General features: G+C 41.4%; 1 protein-coding gene across 2 annotated transcripts in view; it reads right to left on the reverse strand.

Annotated features, from left to right (window-relative positions):
- LOC124777025 (glutamate--cysteine ligase) overlaps positions 1-18,939 on the reverse strand; it is a 114,900-nt gene that overhangs the window by 45,070 nt on the left and 50,891 nt on the right. For both annotated transcript variants that reach the window (XM_047252281.1, XM_047252282.1), the window contains exon 7: positions 15,030-15,201. In XM_047252281.1, the coding sequence (XP_047108237.1) occupies positions 15,030-15,201 (172 nt within the window). The remainder of the gene's footprint in view (positions 1-15,029; positions 15,202-18,939) is intronic.

The following is an 18,939-nucleotide window of genomic DNA, read 5'->3' on the forward strand; positions in this document are numbered from 1 at the left end:
GACAGAGTTTTCTCCAAACATATAACCCCCCATGAACTATGGACCTTGCCGCTGGTGGAGAGGCTTGCATGCCTCAACGATACAGATAGCCATACCGTAGGTGCAACCACAATGGAGGGGTATCTGTTGAGAGGCCAGACTAACGTGAGGTTCCTGAGGGGGCAGCAGCCTCTTCAGTAGTTGCAGGGGCAACAGTCTGGATGATTGACTAATCTGGCCTCGTAAGATTAACCAAAATGGCCTTGCTGTTCTGGTACTGCGAACGGCTAAAAGAAAGGGGAAACTACAGCTGTAATTTTTCCCGAGGACATGCAGCTTTACTGTACGATTAAATGATGATGGTGACCTCTTGGGTAAAATATTCCAGAGGTAAAATAGTCCCCCATTTGGATCTCCGGGTGGGGACTACTCAAGAGGACATTGTTATCAGGAGAAAGAAAACTGGCGTTCTATGGATCGGAGTGTGGAATGTCAGATCCCTTAATCGGGCAGGTAGGTTAGAAAATTTAAAAAGGGAAATGGATAGGTTAAAATTAGATATAGTGGGAATTAGTGAAGTTCGGTGGCAGGAGGAACAAGACTTCTGGTCAGGTGAATACAGGGTCATAAATACAAAATCAAATCGGGGTAATGCAGGAGTGGGTTTAATATTGAATAAAAAAATAGGTGTACAGGTAAGCTACTACAAACAGCATAGTGAACGCATTATTGTGGCCAAGATAGACACAAAGCCCACACCTACTACAGTGGTACAAGTTTATATGCCAACTAGCTCTGCAGATGACGAAGAAACTGATGAAATGTATGATGAGATAAAAGAAATTATTCAGGTAGTGAAGGGAGACGAAAATTTAATACTCATGGGTGACTGGAATTCATCAGTAGGGAAAGGGAGAGAAGGAAACACAGTAGGTGAATACGGATTGGGGCTAAGAAATGAAACAGGAAGCTGCCTGGTAGAATTTTGCACAGAGCATAACTTAATCATAGCTAATACTTGGTTTAAGAATCATAAAAGAAGGTTGTATACTTGGAAGAAGCCTGGAGATACTAAAAGGTATCAGATAGATTATATAATGGTAAGACAGAGATTTATGAACCAGCTTTTAAATTGTAAGACATTTCCAGGGGCAGATGTGGACTCTGACCACAATCTATTGGTTATGAACTGTAGATTAAAACTGAAGAAACTGCAGAAAGGTGGGAATTTAAGGAGATGGGACCTGGATAAACTGAAAGAACCAGGGATTGTACAGAGTTTCAGGGAGAGCATAAGGGAACAATTGACAGGAATGGGGGAAAGAAATACAGTAGAAGAAGAATGGGTAGCTTTGAGGGATGAAATAGTGAAGGCAGCAGAGGATCAAGTAGGTAAAAAGACAAGGGCTAGTACAACTCCTTGGGTAACAGAAGAAATATTGAATTTAATTGATGAAAGGAGAAAATATAAAAATGCAGTAAATGAAGCAGTCAAAAAGGAATACAAACGTCTCAAAAATGAGATCGACAGGAAGTGCAAAATGGCTAAGCAGGGATGGCTAGAGGACAAATGTAAGGATGTAGAGGCCTATCTCAGTAGGGGTAAGATAGATACCGCCTACAGGAAAATTAAAGAGACCTTTGGACAAAAGAGAACCACTTGTATGAATATCAAGAGCTCAGATGGCAACCCAGTTCTAAGCAAAGAAGGGAAAGCAGAACGGTGGAAGGAGTATATAGAGCGCCTATACAAGGGCGATGTACTTGAGGACAATATTATGGAAATGGAAGAGGATGTAGATGAAGATGAAATGGGAGATATGATATTGCGTGAAGAGTTTGACACAGCACTGAAAGACCTGAGTTGAAACAAGGCCCCCGGAGTAGACAACATTCCATTAGAACTACTGACAACCTTGGGAGAGCCAGTCCTGACAAAACTCTACCATCTGGTGAACAAGATGTATGAGACAGGCGAAATACCCTATGAGACAGGCGAAATACCCTCAGACTTCAAGAAGAATATAATAATCCCAATCCCAAAGAAAGCAGGTGTTGACAGATGTGAAAATTACCGAACTATCAGTTTAATAAGTCACAGCTGCAAAATACTAACACGAATTCTTTAAACAGACGAGGGGAAAAACTGATAGAAACTGACCTCGGGGAAGATCAGTTTGGATTCCGTAGAAATGTTGGAACACGTGAGGCAATACTGACCCTACGACTTATCTTAGAAGAAAGATTAAGGAAAGGCAAACCTACGTTTCTAGCATTTGTAAACATAGGGAAAGCTTTTGACAATGTTGATTGGAATACTCTCTTTCAAATTCTGAAGGTGGCAGGGGTAAAATACAGAGAGCGAAAGGCTATTTACAATTTGTACAGAAACCAGATGGCAATTATAAGAGTCGAGGGGTATGAAAGGGAAGCAGTGGTTGGGAAGGGAGTGAGACAGGGTTGTAGCTTATCCCCGATGTTATTCAATCTGTATATTGAGCAAGCAATAAAGGAAACAAAGGAAAGTTCGGAGTAGGTATTAAAATCCATGGAGAAGAAATAAAAACTTTGAGGTTCACTGATGACATTTTAATTCTGTCAGAGACAGCAAAGGACTTGGAAGATCAGTTGAACGGAATGGACAGTGTCCTGAAAGGAGGGTATAAGATGAACATCAACAAAAGCAAAACGAGGATAATGGAATATAGTCGAATTAAATCAAGTGATGCTCAGGGAATTAGATTAGGAAATGAGACACTTAAAGTAGTAAACGAGTTTTGCTATTTGGGGAGCAAAATAACTGATGATGGTCGAAGTAGAGAGGATATAAAATGTAGACTGGCAATGGCAAGGAAAGTGTTTCTGAAGAAGAGAAATTTGTTAATATAGAGTATAGATTTAATTCTCAGGAAGTCGTTTCTGAAAGTATTTGTATGGAATGTGGCCATATATGGAAGTGAAACACGGACGATAAATAGTTTGCACAAGAAGAGAATAGAAGCTTTCGAAATGTGGTGCTACAAAAGAATGCTGAAGATTAGATGGGTTGATTACATAAGTAATGAGTAGGTATTGAGTAGAATTGGGGAGAAGAGGAGCTTGTGGCACAACTTGACTAGAAGAAGGGATCGGTTGGTAGCACATGTTCTGAGACATCGAGGGATCACCAATTTAGTATTGGAGGGCAGCGTGGAGGGTAAAAATTGTAGAGGGAGACCAAGAGATGAATACACTAAACAGATTCAGTAGGTACTGGGAGATGAAGCAGCTTGCACAGGATAGAGTAGCATGGAGAGCTGCATCAAACCAGTCTCAGGACTGAAGACCACAACAACGTAACCCTAAACAATCATCTAGATGAACTGCAACTAAGGGGCAAACTGACCAATGTGTTGTGGAGCACATTACTCTATACAATTCAGTCATTTGACAATCCATGCTCTCTGGGTCCTGCTCCATTAAAAACAAATTTTCTGAATTGCACAGTTGGGAACTCTCCCTTCAACATACCTGTTCTTCCAACAACTGCCCAGACCTCAATTTCCTCTGGTCTCAGTTTCCAGTCATCTCAAGAGTATCAATAACAATAATGGTAATGCTGCCTTCAGAACAATCATTTTCTTATTTGAAACTGATCATCATATTTACGAAGACGTTACAAACTCCCTCCAATTTAGCCCACTTCTTGGGATAGCAACATCATCACCTGTGATATTTTAATATTATAAAATTATCTATGATTGCAACCAAACAGTTTCTGACCTTTAGAATTTCTAAAACCGACTGACTGTTCATAGAAACATAACACTTACGACACCTGTGGTATACATGTCAGCCCCCTCCCTTCAAATCCCCTACACACCCCATTTAACTTGGGTTGTTTTAAATGACAAGCAGCTCTTCAGGAAAGCCTGCCAAAGTGTTTAATTAAGGGTTTGGGGCAGCCAAGTTCTCAAGCTGGAAGAGTGTTAATGTCACTAGTCCTGTAGTATCACAAAATCTGAGAGATATTCAACGAGTGCTGTGAACAACAACAACACTGTGAATAAGGATCTTTGCTAAAGTAGACATGTCCAGAGGATGGAACACACTATTAGAAAGTAAACCTGAACCTAAAGATGTGCTGTATACCTAAGGGGTGGATGGCTGTAAAGGTAAAACACTTATTGGGACAGTTGCATGTCTATCGTCATCAAAGTACATAGACAAACTCTTCCAGAAGGCATTCAAATACAGTTCCACACTGTCATTTGGTGAACAAAATACAAGCTTAATACAATACTTTTGCAGACAGAACTCTACACATCATTCAGTTTGTGTACTTCCATGATAAGACATGTAACCACTGGAGAAGAGTGTTGGTGGCTGAAAGCAGTTGTGGTAAGCAAAAATAAAAGTGCAGCTGGTGCTGTCATTTGATTCCTAAAAACTATTTGTGGTTAATGTGAAAGGTGACCTAGTGGCATTTAGCGTGTATCAGATTGCATTCATTGCACAGAGGTGGAGCTATCTGCCACCCTGAACCCTCAAAACATCATGGACTGATTTCAAACTCCATAGCACCTTGTTTAATTACTACAGATGCCAAATGTGAAAAGTATAGGTAAAGATATACATCAAAGGTAGATGAAATGTGGTAACTGGGTGCTTTAAAAGGCCGCCTACATCAGAAGCTGTAGCAGGAGAGGACGTTAGAGACATTTCAAAAATATCACTACTAAGTTTACTGATCATACTACCATAACAGTTGGAGACTTCAACTTGACAGCTATAGAATGGGTGAGTCTGCATAACAACTTATGCCAGAGAAAGGGAGTCACGCAAGATTGTTCTGAATGTCTTGTCTGAAACTTATTTTGAGAATACAGTTAAAGAACCAATGTTTACGGCAATGTCTTTGAGCCCTAATAAGTCCAGACACAACTTCTCGAAACAGGTAACATCTAGGGAAAAAATGTGATCAGGGGGCTGTGGTAGTATCAGTGACTCTGGGTATGGATAGTATTATTTGTTCATAAGAGTGACTGATTTCAAACTGCACAGTATCAAGTGGTCAACATCAAATATTCAGCTCTTAAGACAAAGTTGTGGAGCACAAATGGTTAAAACTCAAAAGCATTGTACAATATCCATTAGACAAGTATGTACCAAGTGATATGACAGATGGAAAGGATCCACCACAACTCTGATTTACGTGAAGTCAAAACCTCGCAGGCAAACAGAACAGAAGCTGCACGACGCCAAAATGATCTGAAAAAGTCCTAAGAAATTTTTATCTTAAGTAAAATCAAAATGAGGATTGGACTCAACTATTCAGTACTCAATGACTATACCAGCACTGAAAGAGAAGATGACAATGAAGAGTGAACTACTACAAAATCTTTTCACCATGGAAGATCGTAATAAGGTTCCCCCTTTCCATCACTGCACGAATGCCAACGGCAGATATTGAAATAGCCAATAGTATAATAGAAATGAAACAAATCGCTCTACACTGGAAACACAACTGAACTGGATGAGACACTTGTAAGACACAGGAGCAACAAAGTGTACTTAGTGACTGGATAAGCCGCAAGTTATTCCAGTTTTCAACAAGGGTCGTCTGGCAGACTCGGATAATTATAGGCCTATACTGCTGTTGTCAATCTGTTGTGGAATTATGGAACATGCTTTGTGATCACACATTGAGACATCTTTTGAGAATGAAAATCTCATTTACAACAGTCAACATGAATTCTGCAAACCCAGAACTTACAACACTCAGCTCAGTCCATTTGTCCATGAGATCAATAGCACCACAGACAAAGGCATTCAGGCTGATGCCTAGTCCCTTGCTTTCCGAAATGTATTTCACACAGGTCCACACCATTGTTTTGGCAAACAAAATCACAAACTTGCCGAGTATTGGACCAGATTTCTGACTGGATACAAGGCTCCCTTGCACGTAGAATGCAACAGTCAGCCTTAATGGAACAAAACCAAAGATGTAAATTTTATTTCGTAAGTACCCCAAGGAAGATGCAACACCTAAAGACTGTAATGAAACAAGACGATCTGTAGAGGATCAACAATTGGTGCAAGGAAATGGTAGCTGACCCTGAATGCAAATAAATGTAACACACTGCACATAAATGTGCCACAAGATCCACGACTCTAATTACATTATCGGTGACTAATCGCTGGAAGTGTTTTCTTCTTCATAGTAAAGTGCTAGTTCTGCAATGTTCACAGGAGAGCTTCTGCGAAGTTTGGAAGGTAGGAGACAAGACTGATTGAATTAAAGCTGTGAGGATGGGTCCCGAGTTGGGCTTAGGTATCTCGAATGGTAGAGCACTTGCCGCAAAAGGCAAAGGTACCAAGTCTGAGTCTCGGTCCGGCACACAGTTTCAATCTGCCAGGAAGTTTCAGTCTCCTTCTTCTTCTTTCCATTTTGCCTTTCCCAGTTTCCTTACATGTTCAGCATTGTTATATACTCTTACAACACAGAAAAAAAGCACAACACACCACAAAGCAATTATCTGAACGGAATGTAAATTTTAGATGTGATTACATATGCAGACAAATAAATTATTACAATTTTACAAAAATTGGAGGATCTGTTCAAGAGAAAGATATTCACAAATTGAACAAGACAGTAACACAGTGGTCCACCTGTGGCCTTTATGGAAGCAGTTATAAGGCTTGGGATTGATTTATACAGTTGTTGGATGTCCTCCTGAGGGATATCATGACAAATTCTGTCCAATTGGCATATTAGATTGTCAAAATCCCAAGCTGTTTGGAGGGACCTATCCATAATGCTCCAAACGTTCTCAATTGGGCAGAGGTCCGATAACCTTGCTGACCTAGTTCGGGTTTGGAAAGCACTCTCGCCGTGTTCAGATGGGAATTACCTTGTTGAAATATAAGCCCAGGATGGCTTGCCATGAAGGGCAACAAAACAGCTGGCAGGATATTGTCAACATACCACTGTGCTGTAGGAGTGCCACATATGGCAACCATAGGGGTGCTGCTATGAAAAGAAATGGTAACCCAGACCTTAACTCCTGGTTGTCAACCTGTATGGTGGACAACATTCAAGTTGGTATCCAATCGTTGTCTGGGGCATCTCCAGACATGTCTTCACTTGTCATTGGGGCTCAATTCGAAGTTCGACTCAACACTGTAGGCAGTTCTGCTCCAGTCAATGAGATTCCAGGCCAAAGATGTGTTCGGAGGACGTCCCGAACAATAGTAGGATAACACCCTGACTATTGCCTGCCATAAGTCTCAACAACCAGAAGTGATGGTCTCGAGTGCCATTCTTTTCACAGCAGGACCCCTTTGGTCGTCATCTGTGGCACACTAACAGCAAAGCAGTACATCGACATATTCTACACTCTGGCTCACTGCTGACTACAGTAAAATTCCGCTTCCACAAGCTTCCGCACATTGGTGTGATGACACACGTTTTGAACATGTGAGGACAATTGTTGTCGACTGCCATCTTCCACGTTTGCTATCATCCCATGGTGGAAGATTGGTACACATCTTCTTCATCAGAATCCGAGTTTCATTCGATTTCATGCTCTCCTTCTTCCTATTGAAATTCCTGGGGTGTTTTACAAACTATATGGCCTCTCTGCATAGCCTTTCATGGTATCCACTTGTGGTTGCCAATACTTGAGTCCTATCAAAATGAATGTACTGGTCTCCACGCTGCAAAGCATGTTCTGCAACAGCTGATCTGTAAATCTCTCCTCTTCTGCAATTGCCCTTATGCTCTTCTAGTCGCTTTTTGACAGTTCTTTTTGTAGTATTCACGTACACCTCCCTACAATTACACAGAATCCCATAAATTCCAGCTTTTTCCAGTTGTTGACGAGCTCCCTTGACCAATTTTAGGTGATCTACCTTCCATGTGGGTGTGTGTAGATTACCATGATGTTCTGCTTTTTTATGATTTTTCCTGTGCAGTGAGTCACTTCCTTAATAAAGGGGCAGAAAACCTTTTAATTTCACTGGCGCTTGAGCAGAGCTATGATTTCTACACAGTGGTCTTAATGCTCTTTTCACTCCAGCAAACGAATACCCATTCTTGAGCAATGCATTGGTGAGATGTTTTAATTCTGTGTCACGTAGCTCTGGTTCACTGACTACCCTTTCTCTGTCCACCAACTTTTTATGATGCCTCACTTTTGTTGGTGGGTACTACAAAAAGGGCTGTCAAAAAACAACTAGAAAGCACAAGGGCAAGTACAGAAGAGGGGAGGTTGAAAACTCAGATGTTGCAGAACATGCTTTGTAGTCACGAGACCAAAACATTCTTCTGATAAGACTCAAGTACTGGCAGTCACAAGCAGATACCATGAAAGGCTGTACAGAAAGGCCATAGAGACTGTAAAACACCCCAGGAATTTCAATAGAAAGGTGGAGGGCGTGAAACTGAATGACATTTGGATTCTGGTGAAGAATGTGTGTACCAGTCTTCCACTGTGGGAAGATAGCAAATGTGGATGTTATCAGTCAACAACAACTGCACTCACATATTCAAAACATGTTACATCACACTACTGTGCGGAAGATTGTGGAAGCGGAATTTTGTTGTAGTCAGCAGTGAGCCAGGCTGTGAATCGGACATTCAACAGTGTGACGAGCCCCCTTGAAAATGTCCTCTGCAGATCGGAACAAAAAGTCAGGTTTTAAGGTGAAACCCATTCAACCAAGGCACAATAGCCTGGAAAATTTTATTAACTGTGACATTTCCGGCCATGATAGTTCATATTTTACAATCCATCCTGGGCGTACATTTCAGCAAGCTAACAGCTACCTGCATATGGGAGACTTTCTACTGATTGTCTTTGTGCTAGTCGAAGCCTATCTAGGCCAGCAAGGTTGCCAGATCCCTCCCTAACTGAGAATGTTTGGAGCATTATGGGCAGAACCCTTCAACCCTTTCAGGATTTTGACCATCTACATACCAATTGGACAGAATCTGGTACACCATTCCTCAGGAGGACATCCAACAATTCTGTCAATCAATGCCAAGCCAAATAACTGCTTGCAAGGGCCAGATGTGAACAAGCACATTAATGACTTGCTCAATTTGTGAAGCTCTTCCTCTTGAATAAATCATACAATTTTTCTGAAATTATAACTATTTGTTTGGTTATAATAGAGGGAAACATTCCACGTAGGAAAAATATATCTAAAAACAAAGATGATGTGACTTACCAAATGAAAGTGCTGGCAGGTCGACAACAAACACAAACATACACACAAAATTCAAGCTTTCGCAACAAACTGTTGCCTCATCAGGAAAGAGGGAAGGAGAGGGAAAGACAAAAGGATGTGAGTTTTAAGGGAGGGGTAAGGAGTCATTCCAATCCCGGGAGTGGAAAGACTTACCTTAGGGGGAAAAAAGGACGGGTATACACTCGCGCACACACACACATATCCATCCACACATATACAGGCACAAGCAGACATATTTAAAGACAAAGAGTTTGGGCAGAGATGTCAGTCAAGGCAGAAGTGCAGAGGCAAAGATGTTGTTGAATGACAGGTGAGGTATGAGTGGCGGCAACTTGAAATTAGCGGAGATTGAGGCCTGGTGGATAATGGGAAGAGAGGATATATTGAAGAGCAAGTTCCCATCTCCGGAGCTCGGATAGGTTGGTGTTAGTGGGAAGTATCCAGATAACCCGGACGGTGTAACATTGTGCCAAGATGTGCTGGCCGTGCACCAAGGCATGTTTAGCCACAGGGTGATCCTCATTACCAACAAACACTGTCTGCCTGTGTCCATTCATGCGAATGGACAGTTTGTTGCTGGTCATTCCCACATAGAATGCATCACAGTGTAGGCAGGTCAGTTGGTAGATCACGTGGGTGCTTTCACACGTGGCTCTGCCTTTGATTGTGTACACCTTCCGGGTTACAGGACTGGAGTAGGTGGTGGTGGGAGGGTGCATGGGACAGGTTTTACACCGGGGGCGGTTACAAGGGTAGGAGCCAGGGGGTAGGGAAGGTGGTTTGGGGATTTCATAGGGATGAACTAAGAGGTTACGAAGGTTAGGTGGACGGCGGAAAGACACTCTTAGTGGAGTGGGGAGGATTTCATGAAGGATGGATCTCATTTCAGGGCAGGATTTGAGGAAGTCGTATCCCTGCTGGAGAGCCACATTCAGAGTCTGATCCAGTCCTGGAAAGTATCCTGTCACAAGTAGGGCACTTTTGGGGTTCTTCTGTGGGAGGTTCTGGGTTTGAAGGGATGAGGAAGTGGCTCTGATGATTTGCTTCTGTACCAGGTCGGGAGGGTAGTTGCGGGATGCGAAAGCTGTTTTCAGGTTGTTGGTGTAATGGTTCAGGGATTCCGGACTAGAGCAGATTCGTTTGCCACGAAGACCTAGGCTGTAGGGAAGGGACCGTTTGATGTGGAATGGGTGGCAGCTGTCGTAATGGAGGTACTGTTGCTTGTTGGTGGGTTTGATGTGGACGGACGTGTGAAGCTGGCCATTGGACAGGTGGAGGTCAACATCAAGGAAAGTGGCATGGGATTTGGAGTAGGACCAGGTGAATCTGATGGAACCAAAGGAGTTGAGGTTGGAGAGGAAATTCTGGAGTTCTTCTTCACTGTGAGTCCAGATCATGAAGATGTCATCAATAAATCTGTACCAAACTTTGGGTTGGCAGGCCTGGGTAACCAAGAAGGCTTCCTCTAAGCGACCCATGAATAGGTTGGCGTACGAAGGGGCCATCCTGGTACCCATGGCTGTTCCCTTTAATTGTTGGTATGTCTGGCCTTCAAAAGTGAAGAAGTTGTGGGTCAGGATGAAGCTGGCTAAGGTAATGAGGAAAGGGGTTTTAGGTAGGGTGGCAGGTGATCGGCGTGAAAGGAAGTGCTCCATCGCAGCGAGGCGCTGGACGTGCAGGATATTTGTGTATAAGGAAGTGGCATCAATGGTTACAAGGATGGTTTCTGGGGGTAACGGATTGGGTAAGGATTCCAGGCGTTCGAGAAAGTGGTTGGTGTCTTTGATGAAGGATGGGAGACTGCACGTAATGGGTTGAAGGTGTTGATCTACGTAGGCAGATATACGTTCTGTGGGTCTTGGTAACCAGCTACAATGGGGTGACTGGGATGATTGGGTTTGTAAATTTTAGGAAGAAGGTAGAAGGTAGGGGTGCGGGGTGTCAGTGGGGTCTGGAGGTTGATGGAGTCAGGTGAAAGGTTTTGTAGGGGGCCTAAGGTTCTGAGGATTCCTTGAAGCTCCGCCTGGACATCAGGAATGGGATTACCTTGGCAAATTTTGTATGTAGTGTTGTCTGAAAGCTGACGCCGTCCCTCAGCCACATACTCCCGATGATCAAGTACCACGGTCGTGGAACCCTTGTCAGCCGGAAGAATGACGATGGACCGGTCAGCCTTCAGATCATGGATAGCCTGGGCTTCAGCAGTGGTGATGTTGGGAGTAGGATTAAGGTTTTTTAAGAAGGATTGAGAGGCAAGGCTGGAAGTCAGAAATTCCTGGAAGGTTTGGAGAGGGTGATTTTGAGGAAGAGGAGGTGGGTCCCGCTGTGACGGAGGACGGAACTGTTCCAGGCAGGGTTCAATTTGGATAGTGTCTTGGGGAGTTGGATCATTAGGGGTAGGACTATTTGTTTGTCTGTACATGTATATTACATCTACTGATTTCTGCCTCATTCAGATAATTCCTTTGTTTGTCTTAGAGTTACATCAGTTTTGGCATCTGGTAGTCAAATGCCCTTCCTGATATCACTACTCTTCCCCAAAAGGAATCTGTGTACCCTAACTGTTTGTATCTTGTGTAAATCTCATGTCCACAAACATTTTCTAAATGTTTGTGTAACACGCGATGCAGTAGAAGGGTATCAGCCCAGTATTTACCTCTTTGATCTGTGGCTGCTTCACCTATCTGGGTGGGTTTATCACCGGAAACAGTAACTACCACAAAGAAAAATGTATAGGAGTAACTGTCTTGAGTTACCTGAAGTGGAATGACCACATAAAACAAACAGCAGGAAAAGCACATTCCAGACAGAGACTGGGAGAATCTTGAAGGAAGTGTAATTCACTCACGAAAGAACTAGTTCACAAAACACTCATTTAAACGATGCTTCAGTACTGTTCATCAGTCTAGAGCCATTACCTAAGTTGGGTTAATGGCGGAAGGGAGGAGGGGGAGGGGGGGGGGGGTGAGAGAGAGAGAGAGAGAGAGAGAGAGAGAGAGAGAGAGAGAGAGAGAGACCATCCAAGTGCAGTGCACTTCATCACTGGATCATTTATTTGGCACGGGAGCATTTTGGAGACGCTCAATAAACTCCAGTGGCAGATGCTACAAGAGGTTTTGTGCATCACAGAGAGGTTTACTATTGAAATTTCAGGAGTTTATGTTCTAATAAGAGTTAGGCACCATATTACTTTCTCCCTCAAATATCTCATAAAATGATCACAACAAGAAAATCAAGGAAATTAGGTGTCTTAGGGAGCTTTACTGACAATTATTCTTCCCACATACCATTCGTGACTGGAATAGGAAAGAGCAGGAATGATACTGGTATCAAAAATGCCTTCCACCATACACAGTAAGGAAGCTTGCAGAGCTTAGATGCACGTGTACCACCTCCTATGGTATAAGGGAGAAAGTACCTTATTTGTAAAACAATATCATTTTAAACACTTTATGCTAGTACATCTGATGTTTCTAAGCAGAGGACTACCATTCCTGGTCTGTAGTTTACCCTGATAGTTCCTTCAAGATCAAATTATCAAGTGAATTCATCATCTGTTATGCAAATATGCGTGTTATCTTAAATCAGATGTGGAGTCTTCGAGTTATGAAATTCCTCATCTGCTCCAATCTCCTGAGTGCACTACAAATGACCCAACACATGTAACGAGCAGAGAAATCTGAACATCCCAGAGACCTACCATTGTAAACAGCATCAAAGGAAGGAGATGTTACACTGTTGGGTACCAAGTCATGTCAAACTGTAAGATGGAGCAGATAAGGAGAATTGTAAAATACTCACAGTGGCCTTCATGGCCTTGTGTCATTGAAAGGAAAAATGTTGAAGTGGTAGGCAACAAGCAGCAGGTGGTGAAGTCCACTTCCCACCCATGGAGTAGCTCCTTTCACTCACTAACACATAAAAAAGTCCTGTTAATTCACCTCCACACTGATATTACTCTCTGACATATTAATTCCTCCTTTGAGGAGATATTCATTACTGTCCAATGTCCACAATGTACAAACATTGGTACACCTAGTCAGGTAATGAAAGGGCATCCCATGGTTTGATGTTGAAAATATGAATTGGCTACTGAACTTTTGCATCTCTTCCTGGGTTCTCCAAAAAGTGTTGGGGAAGAATAACTAATATAGACTTTTCAAGATTATTAAGTTATACCCGAGACAACACTGTCATGCACCCTTAAGCCAAGCAACAACAAAAAAAATCTGTTCTTAACAATTACTGATTCTGGTAAAGTAACAACTATGCAGAACACTCTTCAGACACCATACAGCTTGTATCTATAACAAAAATCATCAAATCCAAGCAGATAACAGAAATATTTACAAAATGAAAAATGAAAATGTTAAAGTGTCCTTAGAAAATTGCTATGAGCAGTTACACGTTACACAGAAAATAGGTCTTCAGTAGTTTATTAGTCTTAGGAATGGTAACACTCCCATTAATGTAGATAAACAACTGTTCCAGGAATTATTTCTCAAAAAATGAAGTCTCTGGTACTTCTAACCATGATACATGTTACTATGTTGAAAACAGAGTGGATACGACAGTAACAGCAATGTTTTTGTAGATTGGTATACCGGTATTTGAACCCAACACTGTGACAGCCACCTCTACATTCCCCTGAGTTCCTTCAGTGTGGTTTCCAATAATCAGTACATTTATGAAAGAGTTTATAACATGTGTAACTTCTCGAAATAATTGTCCTTGCTGTTTTCCATAATGCAACAGTGTTTCCTTCTACATTTAGTCTATGTTTCTCTCTCGATGATTGAGAGGAAATTGCTTCGCCTGGGGTTCCTATGGGCTGTGCTGCCTAATTACTTTCCAATATCACAGCCAGTTGCTCACACACAACCATAAATATCCATCACCCTTAAGTAAACTTTCATAATCACACTCCCATTGTCTCACATGAAACTAACATTAAGACCTGAATGTTGCTTCAGACAGTTCCTAAGTGAAGAGGCAAATGAAGTAAACCTAATGTTCCACTTCAACCCATGTAAATATTTACAACTTTATAATGCTTGCATTAAAAATTATCATCTGCAACACTCAGGCCAATCATGATTCTGACCATTATGGCATACTTACTAGCATTTAATCCATGAATAATAACTTCAGCAAGCTAATCTCTGTAGAAGATTACCACCATTACAGCCCCCTCCCCCTTTCACGAAGTATATTTTGTACTTTCTGGCCATATGAGTCAACTGTTATTTCCAGAATGCTTTGTTGGCTCATGGCGGCACTCTTAAATGGCAGCAAAGAGTATGATACCAAATCTCAAGTATTTACAAGTTAACTTCCTGAGTAACTTCTAAAAGGTTATCAAGAACTTACAAAACCTAACTATAGTGGTTTTTATCTGGCTTTTTAATTATGCAAAGACATTCAATGACTGTAAGAACAAAAATGTTATTTGTTTCCTGATAATCAATGAAAAATTAAAAGAGTTGTATGTAATATGTCATTCTCACGTAATTCTCTCAGGATCTATTTGAGCAGACAGTGTCACACTCAGGTATCTAATTGATCTTCAAATGTATTCCCATTTAGGACTGAAGTTACACAAAAACACAAGCCAGTAGGTACTAGACAAGCCTGCCAGAAGTTTTTACATTGAACTAAATTACAATAAGACAGAATAAAGTAGGAATTCCCTAATATCCAGTGTATTAACAATGATTAGTTTTGTTAAGTCAATTACTCCAGGTCAAGGTCTACACTTCCAAAAATCTTACCCTGGTATAACAGTGACAGTAAAGGCAAGTTAACAATACGTTTACCTCAAAGTGATCAGTATCATTTTTGTCATCTTGATGGATCCTCTCACTGAAGAGTGAAACTGAATCGCGAATGAACAAGTGTGCAATATGCTGTGCAAGAAGAGGGTCTATGTCAGCTTGTAGAAGTTGTTCATAAATTTCTTCATCCTTCACTACTGGGACATCATTGTACCTAATCAATAAACAAATCATTTTTTATTACTTACTGCCTTCATTAGACCACTATAGTCAATTACATAAAAGTTTATACAAGGAGATATTATTATTCAATAATAAAATTCAGTTCAACCAAAACAGCTCAATAATACAATGTTTACATAGAGAATTATTATAATTTATTACCGTACTTACCTGATTATAAGACTGAGGTCTTTCTCCAAATCTGTCATTCAAAAAATATGGGTTCCTTTCGTATTGCAGATTAAACTATTGCTGCTGACGTCAATGTTTTTCACATTGTTTAACAGATTAATATAGGGGCCATTTTACATTTACAGGTGAAGCTTTGGCTATTGAGGTTTTGTACTAATTTATTTTGAACAATCTCAAAGGATAGGGCATATGAACAATACTTGCATTTGAATAGGCTTGAGATTTCCTGATACGCCGTAGTGCTCGATACAGTATCGACCTTGCTCGAATGACAATGTGACATTCGACTCGCGTCGCTAGTGCAAGGGATATGCAAGAAAGTATGAACTAGCCATTACAACAATATACTGCTCTACTTAAAAATTCACAATTTTGTGACACACAGGAGAAAACAACATTTTTATCAACTTGCAAACTCTTTTGTATCTGAACAGAGTTGCAATGAATATTCTCATAAATTTAAGGATACTGTATACACACATTTATGCTGCTTTTTAAGTAAAAGTAACATTCAAAGGCGAAAATCCTGTCCTTCAAAAACCATTACTCGGTTCTGATCCCAAGTCAATATTTTATTTGGTTATGAGAAATTAACAATTTACCAAGTAGGTTGCAAATTAGAAATTTGGTCGGTCACACCAGAATACCGGAGAAAATTACCAGCTTTTTATCAGGTTTAGAACAAGATGATGATATTCAGATGGAACAGGAAGGAGAAATGATCCAGAATGAAATGTCTAACAAATGACATAAATCGTATTACACTCATAGTAACTGTTGTTGTGACAATAAATTACAGCGGATAGACCCTTTGTGGAGATAGTATGAACAGACTTCACTAGATCGTGGGACGAGTGAAAGGTGACATAGCTTTTGGCTGATAACTAGATGAGAGTGGGGAGGGGAGTCTTGAGCAGGCGGAAATTTCATCGAGCAGCCAACCACGCGAAAGAATACTGTGTACTTTGACTTTTTATGAACATCTACCATGTTTCAGATGTAGTTTGCCTGACACTGTCTGCACTCAGAATCAAACTGACCTCAAAATTGGACAAATACTCAACAATAGCAACATGTCTGCAGGAGATGCTAAGTGTAGATGGAGGCCAGTGGTGTACTTATATGTTTCGTAAGCAATGTTGTCATTGCCCATCATGCGGCACGAAGGGAACAATTAGGTGTGTGTCAGCTGCTGGATCTAAACAGTCAACAAAAGAATGACAGGCAGACGATATATTCGTAGGCAAGAGACATTGTAACATTCTCGACAGGCGGATGATATATTCGTAGGAAAGAGACATTGTAACATTCTCACATCAATATTGAAGCAAAATGCATTATATGTATGTGTGTGTGGGGGGGGGGGGGGGGGGGCTAACTTCTCAGTTCCAGAGTAACCGCAACCTCATATATTGCAACACATTTGGAAGAAACAGTCAAATATTTGTGACAACAGAGATATGACTTTCAGCACTATCCCAATAGGATGACGACAATGATGATTAAAAATAGTGGTACCACAGATGACAGGTCAAGTAAACAAAAAAGGCAGCGAAGATAGAAATTAATGTACACAGTTTCTTTTGGTTTTTTTTTTCTTTAAAAGATACCTGTTCATTAATAATTTCAATTTAAAATCAATAGGGCCTACATATAAATTTTTAAGTTATTTACCATTAATTGTTATTATGAAAGGAAAACCCCTCTTCCACTCAACTACACTGAAGTGAAAAGTCATGGGATACCTCCCAATATCATATCGGACCCCCCTCTATCCAGTATAGTGCAGCAACTTGACGTGGCATTGACTCAAATCTTTGGAAGTCCCTGCAGAAATAATGAGCCATGCTGCTTCTATAGCCACTCATAATTGCCAAAGTGTTACAAGTGACCTCTAGATTTTATCCTATAAATGGGCAATCTGGGTGGTCAAATCATTTGCTCGAATTGCCTAGAATGTTCTTCAAATCAATCGCGAGCAATTGTGGTCCTCCTGACACGGCACATTGTCATCCATAAAAATTCCATCGTTGTTTGGGAACATGAAGTCCATGAATAGCTGCAAATGGCCTCGAGCTAGCTGAACATGACGATTTCCAGTCAATGATCAATTTAGTTCCGCCACAGCACCCAGTCCATTTCATGTAAACACATCCCACACCATTATGGAGCCATCACCAGCCTGCACAGTCCCTTGTTGACAACTTGAGTTCATAGCTTCAAGGAGTCTGAGCCACACTCAAACCCTACCATCTATTGCTACCAACTGAAATCAGGACTCTTCTGACCACCACAATTTTGCAATCATCTAAAGCACAACTGATATGGTCATGAGCCCGGGAAAGGCCCTGCAGGCAAAATCATGCTGTTAGCAAACACACTAGTGCTAGCTGTCTGTTTCCATAGCCTATTAATGCCAAATTTCATCACACTTTCCTAACACACATGTTCATCATACGCCCCACATTCATTTCTGCTGTTATTTCATGGAGTGTTGCTTGTCTGTCAGCAATGACAACTCTATGCAGATGCCGCTGCTCTCAGAAGATGTATGAAGGCCGTAGGCCACCGCGTTATCCCTTGTGAGGGCTAATGCCTGAAATCTGGTATTCCTGGCACTCTCTTGACACTACAGTAGCACTATTACTGTCAGGGTCTCCCATGCCGGACCGGCCTGAGAGGACGAACCAGATGATGAGTGTCCCACAATGGTTCCTTTTTCTCCCCTATCCATTCTCATAGCCCTTCCCCAAGTCCCCAGATATTCAACCCAAGGTGTGATGTAATCCATGTAGGGGATGCATGGCACATGTGAAAATGTGTCACTAACCAAACCTCAAGGACACCTGAGTAATTACCTTTATACCACATTCCATAGTGTTGACCGAATAAAGCCTCAATTCTTCTGGGATCAAAATGAAGAACATGGAAAATAAAACAAAATCTGAGGGGCTTGATGGGACCTTAAACACAGAAGCACTGGGGTTGGAACCTACAGAAGCTGTTTCCACAATTGGATTGGGTGACAGACCAGTCCAAGAAGTGGAAACTGTTACTGAGCAGTTGAAGCAATCCATGTTAGGGGCTCAGAGGAGGAAACTCTTCAAAGAAAAAAATGGGAAGGAAGGTAGAGGATGGCTCCCTAAACATAAATGGAGCAAACTAAAAGGTCTTGAACCTAAGAGCTCCAAAAAAGGACTCTCTCAGAGTGAAGGTTGTAATCAGACCCCTTCTACCTCTAAGACAGGAACAAGAAAACAAGGGAGGAGACTAATGCTCCCACTTCTCAGAACAAACAGATCCAGAAAAAGTCAAGGCAGGAAAGAGAGAAACAGATCTATAGTAATGCAGCCTTGATTTTTCAGGATGGCAGTTACCCAGCAGGGACAGCCACTGGTCAATATCACCGGGGACACACGTCCAGGACCCAAAGTCAGGAGGATCTATTTTGCAAAGGTGTTCTTATCTTTGTCTGTGAGGGAATGGGAACAGCAGAGAGGTTTAAGGAGATGATGCCAAAGATATTTCCATGGGAGCA

Source organism: Schistocerca piceifrons, chromosome 2, assembly GCF_021461385.2.
Source record: "Schistocerca piceifrons isolate TAMUIC-IGC-003096 chromosome 2, iqSchPice1.1, whole genome shotgun sequence".
Lineage (NCBI taxonomy): Eukaryota > Metazoa > Arthropoda > Insecta > Orthoptera > Acrididae > Schistocerca > Schistocerca piceifrons.